The sequence below is a fragment of the Nasonia vitripennis genome, chromosome 4, assembly GCF_009193385.2.
Source record: "Nasonia vitripennis strain AsymCx chromosome 4, Nvit_psr_1.1, whole genome shotgun sequence".
Classification (NCBI taxonomy): domain Eukaryota; kingdom Metazoa; phylum Arthropoda; class Insecta; order Hymenoptera; family Pteromalidae; genus Nasonia; species Nasonia vitripennis.
This window is the reverse complement of record NC_045760.1, coordinates 1085084-1100621: the sequence shown is the minus strand read 5'-3', so window position 1 is coordinate 1100621 and position 15538 is coordinate 1085084. Positions and strand designations below refer to the sequence as shown.

Sequence of the window (15538 nt, the reverse complement as noted above, 5' to 3'; positions counted from 1 at the left end):
AATATTTTTTCAGATCGAGAAGAAAGCCTGAATGTTGATAGATTCATACGAGAAACTGGCGAAAAGTGGAAAAATATTTCGATGGATTTGCGTTGCGTGCAGAGTATGCTCGAAGAAGTTGTCACTTACTGGCGAAGGTGGTCAGCACTATCCGAAGAATTCGAAAATTGGTTGAACAGAGCCGAACCGGTTTTGAGTCTTCCTGAGGAACAGAAGATGGAATTTTTCCAGGATATCTCGGTGTGGAAGGATAAATATCAGCAGATTTCAGACACCGTCAGCTTGTTGATCGCAACTTCCGAGGACCAGGTGAGTTGATGTTTTTGCTTACAATTTTCCTTGAATTTGTCCTTATATTTTCATAAATTTTTATGATCGTACCTTGTAACAGGTTGCCCTGCGCCTGAAAGATCGTTACACGAATCTGAGTAACAGATGGGAACGCCTCTTCCACGAAGCGAAACAATACATGCACGCTGGCGATCTTCTGAGAAACTGGAAAGATTATCGCGAAGGTGTCGAAAATCTCCAAACCTGGCTAAAGAACGCCGAAGCCGCGCTATCGACATCCCAACTGACATCTACGGAAAAGATCAAGGCTTTCGGTGATCATCTCAAGGTTTTGCACGAAGAAATCGAAGGAATCGAGGAACTGTTCAAAGACGTCAGTAAAAAGTTCCAAACATTGATCCAAGATCTGTCACGCGAAGAGGTCGACAAGATGATGAATACCCTGAAGAAAGAAAAGGAAGCTCTAGTCCGAGTTCGAGCTTTGATACCTATGCAGCTGCACTTGTACCATCAGATTTTGGTTCAACAAGAATCCCTTGAAGCAGGACAACGCGAAATATCAGCGTGGCTGGACGACGCAGAGCGTTTACTAAGTAGCTACAATCTGTCCGGCGGTAGAGACTCAGCTCTTAGTCAATTGGAAAGGCATAAAGCATTTTTCTCAAGAACCCTATACTACAAATCTATGCTAGAATCGAAGAACAAAGTTTTCAACAATATCGTCAAGTCCGTCGATGCTCACAAACAACCTGGTGATAGTGAAGGTAGTTCCGTTCTTCGTCATCTGAATGAGCGGTTTGCTCGAGTGTCCCAATCAGCTCAACTTTGGGAACAGCGGTTACAAGAAGCCGTGCGATGTTGGACCAAGTTCCGAGAATGCGAAAGACAGATTTCCGAATGGTTATCAGCTGCTGAAACACTCATCAACGATCGGAACATTGACAACCGTCAATCTGTAGAGTACCATAAAAACTTTTTCGGAAAAGTCAACGAGAGATGGATTCAGGATCTCGTCAACGTAGCGCAAGATTTGAGAAACGCGTTACCCGTAGAACAGCAGGCTCCAATAATCGAGGCTGTCGATTCGTTGCAAAGAAGATGGAAGGAAGTACTGACATTCGCTCCACTGCATTTAATGAGACTCGAGTTTAGACTGGACGAGGCCACGTTCTCCCAGTACTTGAAGGAAATCGAGATGGAAATCAACGCTGAACAACAAGCTATGGTGAAAAATGAGGAGGTTGGAAGCATTTTGAATAGAAACAAAGATTTCTTTGTTAATCGTGGAATGGTGGTTCAAGTAGAACGTTCCCTCCAAACTTTGAAGAAAATTAGTTTAGCATATTCAAATCTCAAACCAGATGATACAAGCTTAAGCGAAGCTGCACAAAATGCCGAACGTCGTTGGGAACATACTGCTAATAGAGTCGAAGCTCTTAGAGAACAACTCCGCCAAGTTCCACAGCAATGGGCTGCCTATAAACAGAAGTAAATATCGTAAATTTCATTGGTACTTACGCAAAATTGAGCACATCTGAATTAGAGTCTTTTTGTAATTGTAGATTCGGCGAAATGGTGTGTTGGATGGACCACGTGGATGACACTTTGAGAACAATGTTGCATGAAGTCAGTTCGCTTGAAGAATTTGAACAGGAGAAATCAGTCTTCCAGGTAAGCGCAGGAACTTATTGAAAATTTTAAAAATATCTCCTCTAATAAACTCGATATTAATTATTATATGCTTGCTCGGATAGCTTCAAAATTTGACGGTAAATATAAATTTTAGAGCAATTACTCGATGTCGTAATATCGCTGTAGTAATACCAGTAGTACTACATGTATCTTTGTTCAAATTGTAGCTTGTAAAACTGCATTTAAATGATCAAAACAGAATTTCTAATATTATAATATTCATTACAGAGAGTGTGTCATGAAGCAGACAATAAACGCGAAGAGATGAAATGGTTGGTACAAACTTTAGATAGTTTAACCTCAAACCGTTCAGATCAAGAAGCAGTTACTGAACAGCGAAAACTCGAGCAACTCATCACTCGCTATAAAAATCTCATACCAACTATTGAAATAACCATGACTAAAACTGATATTTACTCCAAGAGTTATACTTATAGAAAAGAAGTGCGTGAAGTTTGCACACTTCTTCATAAAGTACGTGATCAAACAACCGAAGTGCCTACATTAGAAAGTCTTGAAAGTCTGAAAAAAGCCTTGAAACATCAAGAAACTTGCCTGAATCAACTTGAACAACAGCGTGCCAACATCGTTAGCATGCTGCAACGTGGAAAAGATTTACTTAGAGATCAACATGCACCAAACTTCGTTTCTTCTGAAGTTCAACAATTAGAAGTTAGCTGGAACGAGACGTATGGCCAAAATATTGAAACCCTGAAAACTCTGAAGAATTCACAAAAACTGTGGAGTAATTACGATGAACAAAAGGAAGAGATTCTAAAATTGATTGCACAAGCAGAAGAAGATTTGCGGAGAATGGATTCGGCATTTTATTACAATACAGCACAAGTTTCTGCCGACTTACAACATCAACAGGAGCTCAGTTCTTCTTTGAGAAAAACGGCAATAAATATGGTGAAAAAATTGCATGAAACATATTCTAGTCTTATCAAAGTTACAACATCTGAAAAACAACCTGAACTGGGCAAAGAAGTATCACAAGTAGAAGAAATGGTACACTCCACACTGGAAAAAGTAGATGAACGCGTTGAGAAATTGCAAGTCTTACAATCCAAGTGGAATCAGTTCCAATCCAAGATAGCAGAGCTACAGAATTGGACCACTCAAATTGCTCCCCAGTCTATCGCAGACATAAAAGCTTCCGTTACATCTCCTGAAGAACGAGTCACTAAAACGGAAATTTTGCATAAGCAGATCCATGAGAAAGTAACAATATTGAAAATAATTGAGGAAGAATCGAGAATCCTCATAAAAGGTAATAAACTTAAAATATTTTACATTTCATAAAAATATATTATTCGAAATGAATGTCAATTATATTTTTTTTTTTTTTACAGAAACTGACAAAAAACCAGAAGCACAGAATCTTCGGACAAATATCCAGAATTTACATTCTGCTGTTGATTTGTTGAATGAAAACATCGTTAATCAAAAAGAAAGGGCGTCTCAAAATCTAAATACTTGGAAAGAATATGAAGTTGGAATTCAACAATTGAAACCGTGGATTGAAGACGCAGAAGCTAAGGCAACTTCAATTGGCTCCAAACCAACAACTCTGAGACAAGCTAATGAAATGTTGGAAACTGCTCGTGTTTTCGAACAGCAGTGTGCTGAACACCTTCCTAGAATTCACAATCTAACTCAAATTAGTCAGCAGCTTGGTAGTCGAACAAGTGCTCCTGATGAAGTTGACACGGTTCATAGCCGCTGGAACTCCATTCATGATGTGGCTCTTCAGACTAAGACAAAATTAGAGAAACTCGTTTCATCCTGGAATACTTTTGAAAATGACATTAAAGAATTCAATGAATGGCTTAGAAATACCGAGAAAACCGTTTCCATGGAGCCGAATCTTCAAACTCCTGATATCAATAAGTTGGAGCAAGAATTACATCGTTTGAAAGAATTTAGTAAAGAAATTTCGAACAGACAAGCTCAATTGATTACTCTGACCCAAGTTTCCGATCAAATAAGTCATGGACTGTCTATTGAAGGAGCTAGTACCCTAAAAAATCGCGTGACCGAATTGAAGGCACGTGTAAGTAAGCTTGCAGATACTGTTCGGCATCACATTAATAGCACTTCTGATGCTGTACTCGCAACAAATGAATTCCAAATTAAAATTTCTGACTTCGAAAACTGGATGAGTCGTTTACGTCAAAATATGGCAGAAATAAGTGATGTAAATATCGACAACGTTGATACCAGCCTGCAATCTGTGCATGCTTACCTGCAGGAGCATTCTGAAAAACAGCCTCACTTTGCAGCTATTTACGAAGAAGTAAAATATTTGAGCAGTCGAGGATCACCAGAAGAGGCTGCAAATCTTGATGAAATTTACACTTCGATGGCCGTTAAGTACAAAGCTCTAGAAGATGACCTTCTGCAAAAGAAAAGGGCTCTTGAAAAGTGGACTGAACTTTTGAACTGGAATCATGAAACTTCTGCTCAACTGAATCATTACAAGTATGAAGCAGACGCACGTAAACCAACAATAGATGATTGCGAACGACTATCTGGTGAACTTAAAAATGTTCAATCAAAAATAAATAGCTGGAAAGAACAGATCCCAACGATAGATAGTGCCTTAGGTATTCAAGTCCGTGATAATCAGGAAAAGCCGTTAACAGCGTCATCTTTAATAAATAATTTGGAAACTCAAGTCGTTTCTTTGGAATCTACATTGAATACAAAACGCGATAAACTTGAAAATTTAAGCTCGCGATGGGATAAATTCAGAAAATTACAACAAAAATTAACTGAGGAGATTATTGGAACGCAGACTGCATTGCAAGAAGTAACGTACACTGTTGACACTTGTGAAAAATTGGGACCAGCTATTGAGAAAATCACTAACCTGATAGAGGAACATCAGCAACGATGCCCGGCAAAAGAAACTTTACACCAGGAGGGTGCTGAATTGTTGAAAGAAGATCAACGTTCCATGACAAATGTGCAAGTTGTTCTTTCGTCTGTTGATTCTAATTGGGAAAAGGTAAATGAACTGTTGCATGAACAACGGAAAAAGTATACCGATATGGATTCAAGCTGGAAACAGTTTGTCGAAGCCAGAGGAAAGCTTACAGCTTTTATAGATGAATCGATAAACCTTTGTAATTCCGTTAAAGAAGTTCCCAATGATATTACTCAGGCTACATTTGCAGTTGAAAAACACAAAAAGGCTTTAGAAACTTTGAAAAAAGGAAAGCCTTACTTGGAAAAAATGGACTCGAAAGCACAACAGATAATGAAAGAAGCATCCTTGATGCCTAGTTTCAATGTCGATTCTATGGAATCCAACGTTTCGAGTATCCATAAAAAATATCAAGATACTTATTCTAATATAGTTGAAAAAATTCAGCTTTACGAAACTCAAGTAATCATTTGGAAACAAATAGATGATGCAAAATACGAATTAACACGTTGGTTGAGCGATACCAATGAATCACTTACAGCAGCCTGTGAACGTCTGGCAGATGCAGAAAACGGCCAATCCAGATTAATTAAATTTAGAGAAGAGTTGCCAGCGCATCAGTTGCTACGTCAAGGGATTTCAACAAAAACTGAACAGCTTTTGAAATTCAATCGCGGAGTTGCAATCCCAACTTTAGCTTCATTGAATCATCAATTGGATGAAGAATTTAAACGGGTACATCAATCAGCAGATAAATTAGATCAAATGACGTCGAGCTTTGCAGAGAAAGAAAATAAAATCCGCCAAGAAATAAAGCAATCCAGTGATTCAATATCCAAAGTTCGTGAAGAAATTATCAAATGCGATGATCTCACTGGTGAGAATGCGAAAATTATGGGAAGAATAAACCGTTGTAAAGAATTGAAAAAAGAACTTCAAAGGTGCAATTCTGTTTTAAAGAAAGTCGACGAAAAACTAGTAGAGTTAGGGACTGAGTATCCGTCCATAATGAAATCTAGCCTACCTAAAGAATTGCAATCCTTGCAGACTAGACGTGATACAGTTGCCAGTCATGCCGAAAAAGTAAGAAATTCATTTGAAAAGTTATTTTATTCGCATTAGTTTTTGCAATGTTTAAATGATGTATGATTAATCTATTAATATTTTGTTTTCACAGGTAACTGCAACACTATGTGCCTTTTTGATGAAATTATATCACGAGAAGTTCAGCGCTTTGCAACGCTTAGTTGCTACGAGTAGAGAAAAAATAACTTGGTGCGAACCAGAACACAGCAGCGACAAATACAATTTAGAAGTAAAATTAGCGTCTCTTCTTGATGTAGAAGCTGATCTGCAGGAGTGTGAAGTTAGAAAACGTGAAACCGATCAATCGTTAAAACTTTTAGAAAAAGTTGAGAATCCTGATACTCTAAAAACGCTTCGTGATGAACGTGAAACAATACATGTAGAATTAGAATCTCTTAAAATAACATTTGTAAATATCAAGAAAATTTTGGAAAAAAATATAGTGACTTGGGAACGGTATGAAATGATGTCAGACAGCGTTTTATCGTGGCTAAAACAAGCTGAAAATAGAGTAAGAGCAGAAACTTCGGTTCTTTTGAGCCCGCACGAAATCGAAAATAAGATTATCGAAATGACTGAATTCCGCAGTTCGTTTAAGCAACATAAAATGGAAATCGGGCAACTTATAACATTCAGCAAAGAAATCATAAATGTGAGTATACTGAAACATGCTGATTCCGTATAAAAGTTTGCATTTTTTTACACAGTTTAATATTTTTGTATTTTTCACTTATTAGGTAAGTCCAGAAGCCCGGGTTGAGCAGTATGTCCATCATTTATATGCCAGGTATGAAGCTGTTGAAAAGTTTATATCACAGCAACTCAATAAATTGGATGAGATGCAAATAAATCGAGATGAGTACGAAAAAAATGCAAAACAACTAGATCAATGGATTACAAAAGCTGAAGAAAAGTTAAAAACGTATGAAGAAATCAGTGGCCCAAAGCCGATGACGTTCTATCAAGTAAGATTGAAAGAATTGAAAACTTTCAATGATGAGCGCGAAAAAGGCCAAGCTATCTTCAATGCCACAGCGGAATCTGGTGAAGCTCTGTATTCGAAAATCAACCCAGATGATAGAGAAACTATAAGAGCAGATTTGAGAAACCTTCGAAGTCGGCTGGACAATTTAACTGACAGGACAAATTTGGTGTATAAGAAGGTGGAAAATGATATGATGCACAGATCTTCCTTTGAAGACAAATATTCTCAGATCAAACAGTGGGTAATCGATGCCCAGGCTAAATTAGGAAATAAACAAGAGCTATTACCAACTTTGCAAGAGAAAAAACTAGCCCTCCATACGTATCGAACTATCGCCCAGGACGTAAATGCTCACAAAAGCATTTTGCAACAACTGCAAGAAAGATGGGGCTCTCTTCCCGATGATGAATCAAGCTCTATGCTGAACTCTGTTATTGAATCTTATGACAAGCTTTCCGAAAATGTAGAGGACAGAATTAATGTAGCTGAAAAACACGTTGCAAATCACGAAGCATATCAGCAAACGTTCGAAAAGACGCGAGATTGGATAAACACCATTGTGAATGAAACCTCTGCTTTACTGGACGATCTGGCTATTGAACGCGAAACGGCCAAATCCAGTATAAATTTGATAGAAAATGTCCTGCAGCAGAAAGAAGAGGGAGATCGAGTCATAGAAGATTGCAATCAACAAATGAATATTGTTTTGGAACAAACGTCAATCCCAGGTCATCAAGTATTGATAAAGTCATTCGAAGAACAAAAGAAGATATGGCAAGACTTCTTGGCTCGATGTGCCGTTTTTAGAGAGAAACTTAATCGTCTATTTGATGAGTGGTCAGAATTCCAAAGGGTAGTCGAAGAGCTTGAAGCTTGGACGAAACATATAGAACCTCAGGTGAAAGATCAAAGTTTGAAGAGTACAGAAGAAGCTAAGATTGCTCATCTTCAAAAATTGAAATCTCTAGAAGAAGAGATTGCATCGAAAGCTCCGATATTTAATTCAGCGATCGAAAAGAGCCAATCAATCGAAGCTGAGTCCGAGTTGGTAACAAGGGTTTCGAAGCAAGCCACAAAGTATCAAGCTCTTAAAAATCAAGCCCGGGAATCTGTCGCTCGTTACGAGCAATTTGTAAAAGAGCACAGTACGTTCAATCAACGCTACAATCACTTCGTTCAGTGGATAGGAGAATTACAAACGGAATTGAAAAAGCACAGTGAAATTGTTGGCGACCTCAATGTTTTACAGCAGCGACAGAAAGTTATTAGAGATCTCGGAGATACTCGTACAAAGGAAAACCCTAAATTCGAATCAGTGATTGATCTCGGAGAGAAACTTTATACGCATACGTCCCCTGACGGTCGGGAGATCGTACGCCAGCAGTTGAGAAATTTGAGACAGTTATGGGATAGTTTCTCAGACGACTTGCAATCAGCCACTCAAAAACTAGACCAATGCTTAATGCAGTTCGCAGAGTTTTCACTCTCGCAAGAGCAGTTGACTACATGGCTGCGCGATGTTGAAAGAGCAATGCATCAACATACGGAATTAAAGTCTACGTTGGAAGAAAAGCGAGCACAGCTTCAAAATCATAAAATCATGCATCAAGAAATTATGTCCCATCAAACTTTGGTTGAGGCTGTTTGCGAGAAAGCTCAGCAATTGGTTGATCAAACCAAAGATACCTCTTTGAATATTTATTTACAGTCCATAAAACAATTATTCCACAATATTGTGTCGAAATCGCGTGATTTGTTAGACAACCTAGAAGATTGCGCTGATAAGCACAACAAATTCAACATACAATGCAAAGCTTTCTCTGACTGGCTGCAAGGAGAACGAGAAAAACTTTTGGAATGCAACGATTGTACTGGCGAGAGAACTGATATTTCAAGGAGATTAGCAACTTTGTCGATTCTGAAAGATGGACGAAACCAAGGCACAGAACTGATTAAAAAACTCAAAGACTTTGCTGGAATTGTTGCAAAGAATACAGCACCCAAAGGACAAGAAGCAATACACAACGAAATCGCTAATCTAGAATCTAGTTTGATGCAACATATTAGTGACATTGGTACGTGAAATAATAATAGTTCTAATATGTTTAATCCATTATTTATCATGTTTAAATTTGTACTCATTTTTTAATCTATCCTTATAGAATCGGTTGAAGCAAAGCAGAATGCAGCACTGAAGAAATGGGAAGAATTCGAGGAGCCATTAGAATCGTTCATGAAATGGTTCCGTTCAATGGAATCTGCATTTAGAGATCAACAGTTGCAGCCAAATTTGTCAGAAAAACAACATAGATTATCTGCTTTGAAAGAGAAACGCGAAGTTATTTTGAAAAAAGAAAGTGAAATTGATCAATTTATTGACCAATCGCATGTTCTTCTTAACACCAGTGGTGTTGAGAGAATAAAACCATTAGTATCTCAGATAAGCAACAGGTATTTCCTAATAATTTTAATAACTTTAAGATCGTATTGAATTTTTTAATAAATAAAATAATTTTTTGCAGATATACAGCTCTCTTAACTCTAAGCAAAGATGTGATCAGTCGTTGCGAAGAAATCGTTGACAATCACAAAGCATACGATGAAAAGTTATCAAGTACTGATGCTTGGTTGACTCCTCTCGAGCAACATTTAGCTACTCTGAAAGCTGATGAAATGAAAGGCAGCCCAGAAGCAAGAACGTCCAGATTACAACTATTATTAACAGAAAAGGATCAAGCTGAACATCGGTTGATTACACTTTCAACAGCTGGTGATAAAATCTTACCTGAAACGTCGTCGCAGGGCCGTGAAGTTGTTCGACAACAAATCCGACGTATACGAGATCGATGGGACAGTCTTGCTGAAGGTATCGTCGAACAACAGAAAAAGCAAGGTTTGCAGTCACTGCAGTGGTCAAGTTATCAGGAAACTCTTCAACAAATCCTTTCTTGGCTTGATAACATGGAACGATCTGTCAAACAAGAATCAGCTACGGTTCCATCTTCGCTTCAAGAAGCAAGGTCAAAACTGCTTAAATGCAAGGTATATATTATATTGTATTATTAGATATTGAAATTTATTTTACTATAGTTAAAAATAATCATTTTTCTTCTATTTTAGACTGTTCATCAAGAAATCATTGCACATAAACGTATTATTGAAGCTGTTTCGGAAAAGGCGAATGCTTTAATTCAAGTTTCTCAAGCCCCATCTGATATTGAAGAAAAAGTAAAATCAGTTTCTAAAAGATATGAAAAATTAGTAGATACATCTTCGAAAGGATTGGTCAACTTGGAATCCATATTGGACGTATTTCAACAATTCCATGACTTACAAAAAGCTTACAAAGATTATCAGAAACAACAATGGGATAAGCTGGCTAACTACAACGATTGCACCGGAAATAAAGTAGCTTTGCAGGCTCGATTAACAAAGATTCTTGAAATACAAGATAACTTAGGCGAAGGCGACGTAAAGTTGAATGCCTTAGGGGAACATGTAGCCAAAAGTTCGGGCATGGTATCGCCCAGGTCTCAAGAATCTATGGATAGAGACTTAAACAATCTGAGGTACAAAGATGTGTAATCGCACATTAATTAAACTTGTAGAATATCAATTATGAATGAAGAATTTAACTTCAAATCTAAAATATTTTATAGATTCGAAAGTAAGAAATTCGCTACTGCAGTCGGTGATGCTGTCCGCTGCATTGAAGAACGAATTCAGCAGTGGAGTGAATATGAAAATTCCTTGGAACGGTTACTCGTATGGCTATCAGATGCAGAAACATCTCTGAAAAATTACAGCTTGAAAAATACTATTGAGGACAAACAAGAACAGTTAGAGAAATATCAGGTAAATTTGTAATGATCTTCATTTTGTTAATTTTGTGATATTAATATAAATTTAGAAAATGATTTCCAATGAAAGTTGGTACAAATTTACTCGATTCTATTTTATTTATATTTGTGCATTTCTAAAGAAACGTGAATCAATTTCTTTTATTTTTCCAAAATCTACTTCTTAGGATCTTCAAAAAGTTATGGAAGCACGCAACGCTGATGTCTTGGAACTGGTGGCACTCAGTGACCACCTCGAGCAAGTAAGAGAATCTATGGCGATTTCTCAAGCTTTTCAGCTCGGGCTATGGCAATCCATCTTTCTCTCATTTCTCTCATTGTCTGAATCAACGTGTATCTCAGCTTTTTACCTATTTTATCTTTTTGCAAAATATATAGCTTTCAGGCGTGGAGGGGCTTTTAAAGCTACGCAATGTGCAGGCTATGGAGCAGTTCTAAGCTTTTTCATTCTTTCAGCATCTCAAATTTTTCATTTTCAAATTATTTTTTCTTCTCTTCTATTTGATCGTGCTTGCATATTTAATGAACGAATCTTTACACATTTTATATGCATCATCGGTTCACATCATTTTGTATGCAAAAGGTCGTGCAAAATTTGTTGAAACAGTCTTAAAAGTTTTCGTTTTATTTTAGGCGCTGCTTGTTAATCTTCGTCAAAACGAGGCTGAATTTGACAAGATGAGCGATGATTCTTCTGATTTAATTCAGATTAGCGGAGAGTCGAGATTCTCTGTCAGTGTTCAACAAGTAACATCTCGCTTCCAGTCAATACAAGTCACGGCTAAGGTAATATCAATATATTCTTGTTTTTCAACGTAAATCTTTACACTAGTGATAGAAGTACTTATTAGGCTACTCTAATCCACAGGAATTGCTTAAAAAATGCGATCAAGCGTTGTCAGATCACTTGTCCTATCTCGATAAGTACAAACAGTGCTCGGAGCGTCTAGCAGCTGCTCAACAATCATACCAGGCTACGCGTGATAACATTTCCGGCACTCGACAAGAGCTTTCTTCTCATATCGAAACGATACACGATCTTTTAGCTAGACAGTCATCGATGATTCTCTTGGTAAACAGTACAGTCGAAGCTGGAGAACGACTTTACACGACTACCGGTAACGAAGGACGTGAGATTATTCGACAACAGTTGTTGGACCTCCAACAAGCGCTGGAGACTCTTTATGATAACGTGACACTCACTGAACGTGAAATCCAAGCGAAAATATCACGCTGGTCAGGGTTCGATGAATGCAGCGAAGCCTTTGAGGCTTGGTTGAAGAACGCCGAAGCTCATCTCAAATCTGAGATTGAATTAAAAACTACCTTGGATGAAAAACGAGCTCAGTTGCAAATTTACAGAACATTTTTGCACGATGCTCAAACGCATCAACAAGATCTTTTCAATTTGAGAGATAAGGCAGATTCTCTTCCGGAACGACCGGAGAAAATAGAGAAAGTTTTGAATGATTTGAACAGAAGACATGCCACTGTACTCAAGCGAGCTGCTGGATTCGTTGAGAGGTATGCTGACTTAATGATTTAATAAATATTGGAAAGAACTTATGAACATGTCTAAATCATCGTTTTTTTACAGATACGAAGGCATCGTCAGCGATCACCAGCAGTACAGTAAAGCAGTTCTCGATACTCACGAGTGGCTCGACGCAACATTGAATGCTGTCAATATGTGGGGTGATGCTGAACTTGACAGAGTATCATTGCATACGAATCTTGATCGCCTGCAAAATCTTCTGCAAAGCTTACCCGAGGACGAGCCAAGAGTCTATCAAATTCGTAGTCTCGGAGAAAAAGTTATTCCGGGTACTTTAGAATCAGGACAAGTCAACATCCGATCACAAATGGATTCGTCGCAGCAAGAATGGGAAGGATTAGTCTCTGCAGTAAAATCAACTATCGATGCCCTTGAAGCTAAGTTGCAGCAGTGGAATGAATATGAAGTTTCGAAAGAACGTTGCTTAGCTTGGATTCGTGATACGGACACAAAACTCCATGCAGTGGATCTAAAATCCACGCTGGAGGAGAAGAAAGAACAGCTTGAAAAGCTTCGAAGCTTGCAAGGTGAAATTCGTGCTAAGGAGCTTGAGATTGACTCAGTTACTGAACGTGCTCATCAGTTGCACAAGCAAACATCACGAAGTTCGCAAATTTCCGAACTAGGAGTTAAATATCAACAGATCTCCAGTAAAGTTAAGGAATTGAATAACAAGTGGCAACAGTATGTAACTAGTCATCAGGAATTCGACAATCAGTTATCCGAGTGCACACGTTGGCTCGACGAGATTCGTAATAAATTAGCATATTGCTCAGATCTTAGTGCCTCCTCTCAAAAAGATCTTGAGAAGAAAATGGAAATCATCCAAGATTTATTACTTTACAAGGAAAATGGTTTTGCAAAGGTAATACAATTTTATAGCAGATAAATAATTCCTTTATCATACAATATTGCTAATTAATTTTCAATATCCATTGTTCATATAGATTCAAGGAATTGTGGAAGTCGCTCAAGGAGTTTTGGCAAATACCGCACCAGCTGGTCACAGGGCAATAAATGATGCCGTTGCTAAACTACAAGAACAATGGAGCTCCCTCGCTTCTAAGATGCTCGAAACGAAAACTAATTTGGATGACTCAATAAATAAGTGGGCTGGATTACTCGAACAGATACAATTAATAAATAAGACAGTAGAATACATGCAAACTTCTGTAGATGAGTTGTCGCAATTCCAAACAACAATGAGTGAAAAGCGTTCTCAATTAGAAAGAATTAAGGCTTTGGAAGAAAAGGTGCGCTGCGAAAACATCGAAGTGGATGCACTTAAAGCAAAGGTCGGAGAGATGATTGCAAGTGGTCAACAAAGTATTGCTGCATCTCAGGCGCAAGAGATCCTCAACAAGTAAGGCTCTTTTGGACTTGACATATTATTGTAGATCAATAAATACATCTAATCTAATTAATTTTTACAGATTTGATAACCTGTTTGAAAGAATTAAATCGTTGTTGACTGAACGAGAAGATCAATTTAAAGATCACCGTCTTTACAAAGAAGCCCATGACGACCTGATCGGCTGGTTGAGCAGAGCACGCGAGAAGATTCCAGCTGTCAAACAGCGTTCTTTGAGCGACAAACTGGCTATCGAAAATGCAGTTGCCCCTCTTGAAAGCCTCTTGAATAAAAAGGCTCAAGGTGAACTTATGGTCGAACAATTACAGCACACCGGTCAAGTCGTTTGTGCAAGCACAAGCCTACAAGGTCAAGAAGTCATTCGAAATGAAATGCGCGCACTCACAGAAAGCTTCGAAACTCTTTTCCAGGATATTAAACAGCAGAAAGACCAACTGGAAACAACTGTCAGCCAATGGCGAGATTACAAAGATGAGTATGAGAGGTTGAGCGATTGGCTTCAGCAATTTGATATTCTCATCAAGGCACAGAAGAATTCTCTCTTACCAAATGTGCAGGAAAAGGAAAAACAAGTAAAGGAAGTAAAAGAGATACTTGCTAATTTAGAAAAAGGACAGGAACAGATAGATAAGTTCAATAAGTCAGCATCAGCCCTTCTTGCTACTCCACTAGACACCTACGTAAACAACCAGCTACGACACTTGAACTCACGTTACCAAGTTCAAGTGAATTTAGCCAAGGATGTCCTGCAAAAAGTAGAGACTAACTTCTCCCAACATCAGGAATATGAAATGAATCTAGGTAAGACGCGAGACTGGATCGAAAATGCAAAACAGATTATACGTCAAGGAACCGAGGCAGCTTCGAGTAGTAGCCGCGAAGAACTTCAACAAAGATTGGATAAGATTCAAGAGCTTCTAAGAAAACGCGAGGAAGGTCAGAATCTTGTACATCTGACAGTCAATTGTGGGGAGAAAGTAATGCGTAATACTAGATCTGATGGCCGCGAAGAAATTGCTGCACAATTGAAAGAAATTCAAAATGACTGGGAGAGACTTGTCAAGAAGATATCTACGACTAAAGTACATCTAGAGACCAGTTTACTGCAATGGGCAGATTACAGTTCATCCTACTCTCAGTTGCAGCAATGGATTAACGATAGAGAAGCTAAGCTACAACAAGTCTGTGAACAAAAAGTATCCAAAGCTCGCAAGGGTCTTGCTGGTCTTAACTCATTAGCTATTGGTGAACGTAAAGCAAATCTACGTCAAACCAACAGCATTGTTCAGGACATCGTAGCTTTTGAACCTATGATCCAATCCGTAACAACTAAAGCAGAAGATCTTCAGCAAGCAACACCAGCGACTGAGATTTCTATCAAGTACGAAACCCTTAGCAAACAAGCCAAAGAGCTCTATGCCAAACAGAAAGAAACCGTGGAACAACACCAAGCTTTCATAGACAGTGGAAACGAATTTGTTCAATGGATCAGAGTAGCAAAGGAAAGATTGGGAAAATGTTCCGAACCAACTGGGGACAAAGAATCGTTGGCTAGTAAGATAGCTCAATTGAAGGTGCTCCAAAGCGAATTGCCAGAAGGTCAGAAGAAACTTGAAAAAGCTCTAGAACAAGGCAATCTAGCATGTCAAATAGCAGATGACGAAGACAAGGAAATTATTGAAGAAGAAGTTGCTCTTCTACAAGAGGAATACGATAATTATGTGTAAGTATAATTTCTATTGTAAACCACAATTAAAAAAAATTA

General features: G+C 38.2%; 1 protein-coding gene across 12 annotated transcripts in view; it reads left to right on the top strand.

Moving 5' to 3' along the window:
* Positions 1 to 15538, top strand: part of LOC100123208 (nesprin-1) — a 98187-nt gene that overhangs the window by 27395 nt on the left and 55254 nt on the right. For 5 of the 12 annotated variants that reach the window (XM_031929345.2, XM_016984955.3, XM_032599913.1 and 2 more), the window contains 18 exons: positions 14 to 309; positions 392 to 1779; positions 1854 to 1962; positions 2046 to 2060; positions 2212 to 3256; positions 3339 to 5998; positions 6093 to 6653; positions 6739 to 9061; positions 9149 to 9437; positions 9509 to 10028; positions 10107 to 10555; positions 10646 to 10841; positions 11014 to 11088; positions 11480 to 11632; positions 11715 to 12370; positions 12444 to 13266; positions 13349 to 13764; positions 13835 to 15496. In XM_031929345.2, the coding sequence (XP_031785205.1) occupies positions 14 to 309; positions 392 to 1779; positions 1854 to 1962; positions 2046 to 2060; positions 2212 to 3256; positions 3339 to 5998; positions 6093 to 6653; positions 6739 to 9061; positions 9149 to 9437; positions 9509 to 10028; positions 10107 to 10555; positions 10646 to 10841; positions 11014 to 11088; positions 11480 to 11632; positions 11715 to 12370; positions 12444 to 13266; positions 13349 to 13764; positions 13835 to 15496 (13636 nt within the window). Of the gene's footprint in view, positions 1 to 13; positions 310 to 391; positions 1780 to 1853; positions 1963 to 2045; positions 2061 to 2211; positions 3257 to 3338; positions 5999 to 6092; positions 6654 to 6738; positions 9062 to 9148; positions 9438 to 9508; positions 10029 to 10106; positions 10556 to 10645; positions 10842 to 11013; positions 11089 to 11479; positions 11633 to 11714; positions 12371 to 12443; positions 13267 to 13348; positions 13765 to 13834; positions 15497 to 15538 lie in introns of those variants that run through there. The other 7 variants (XM_032599912.1, XM_016984956.3, XM_016984964.3 and 4 more) reach the window with 3 other exon arrangements.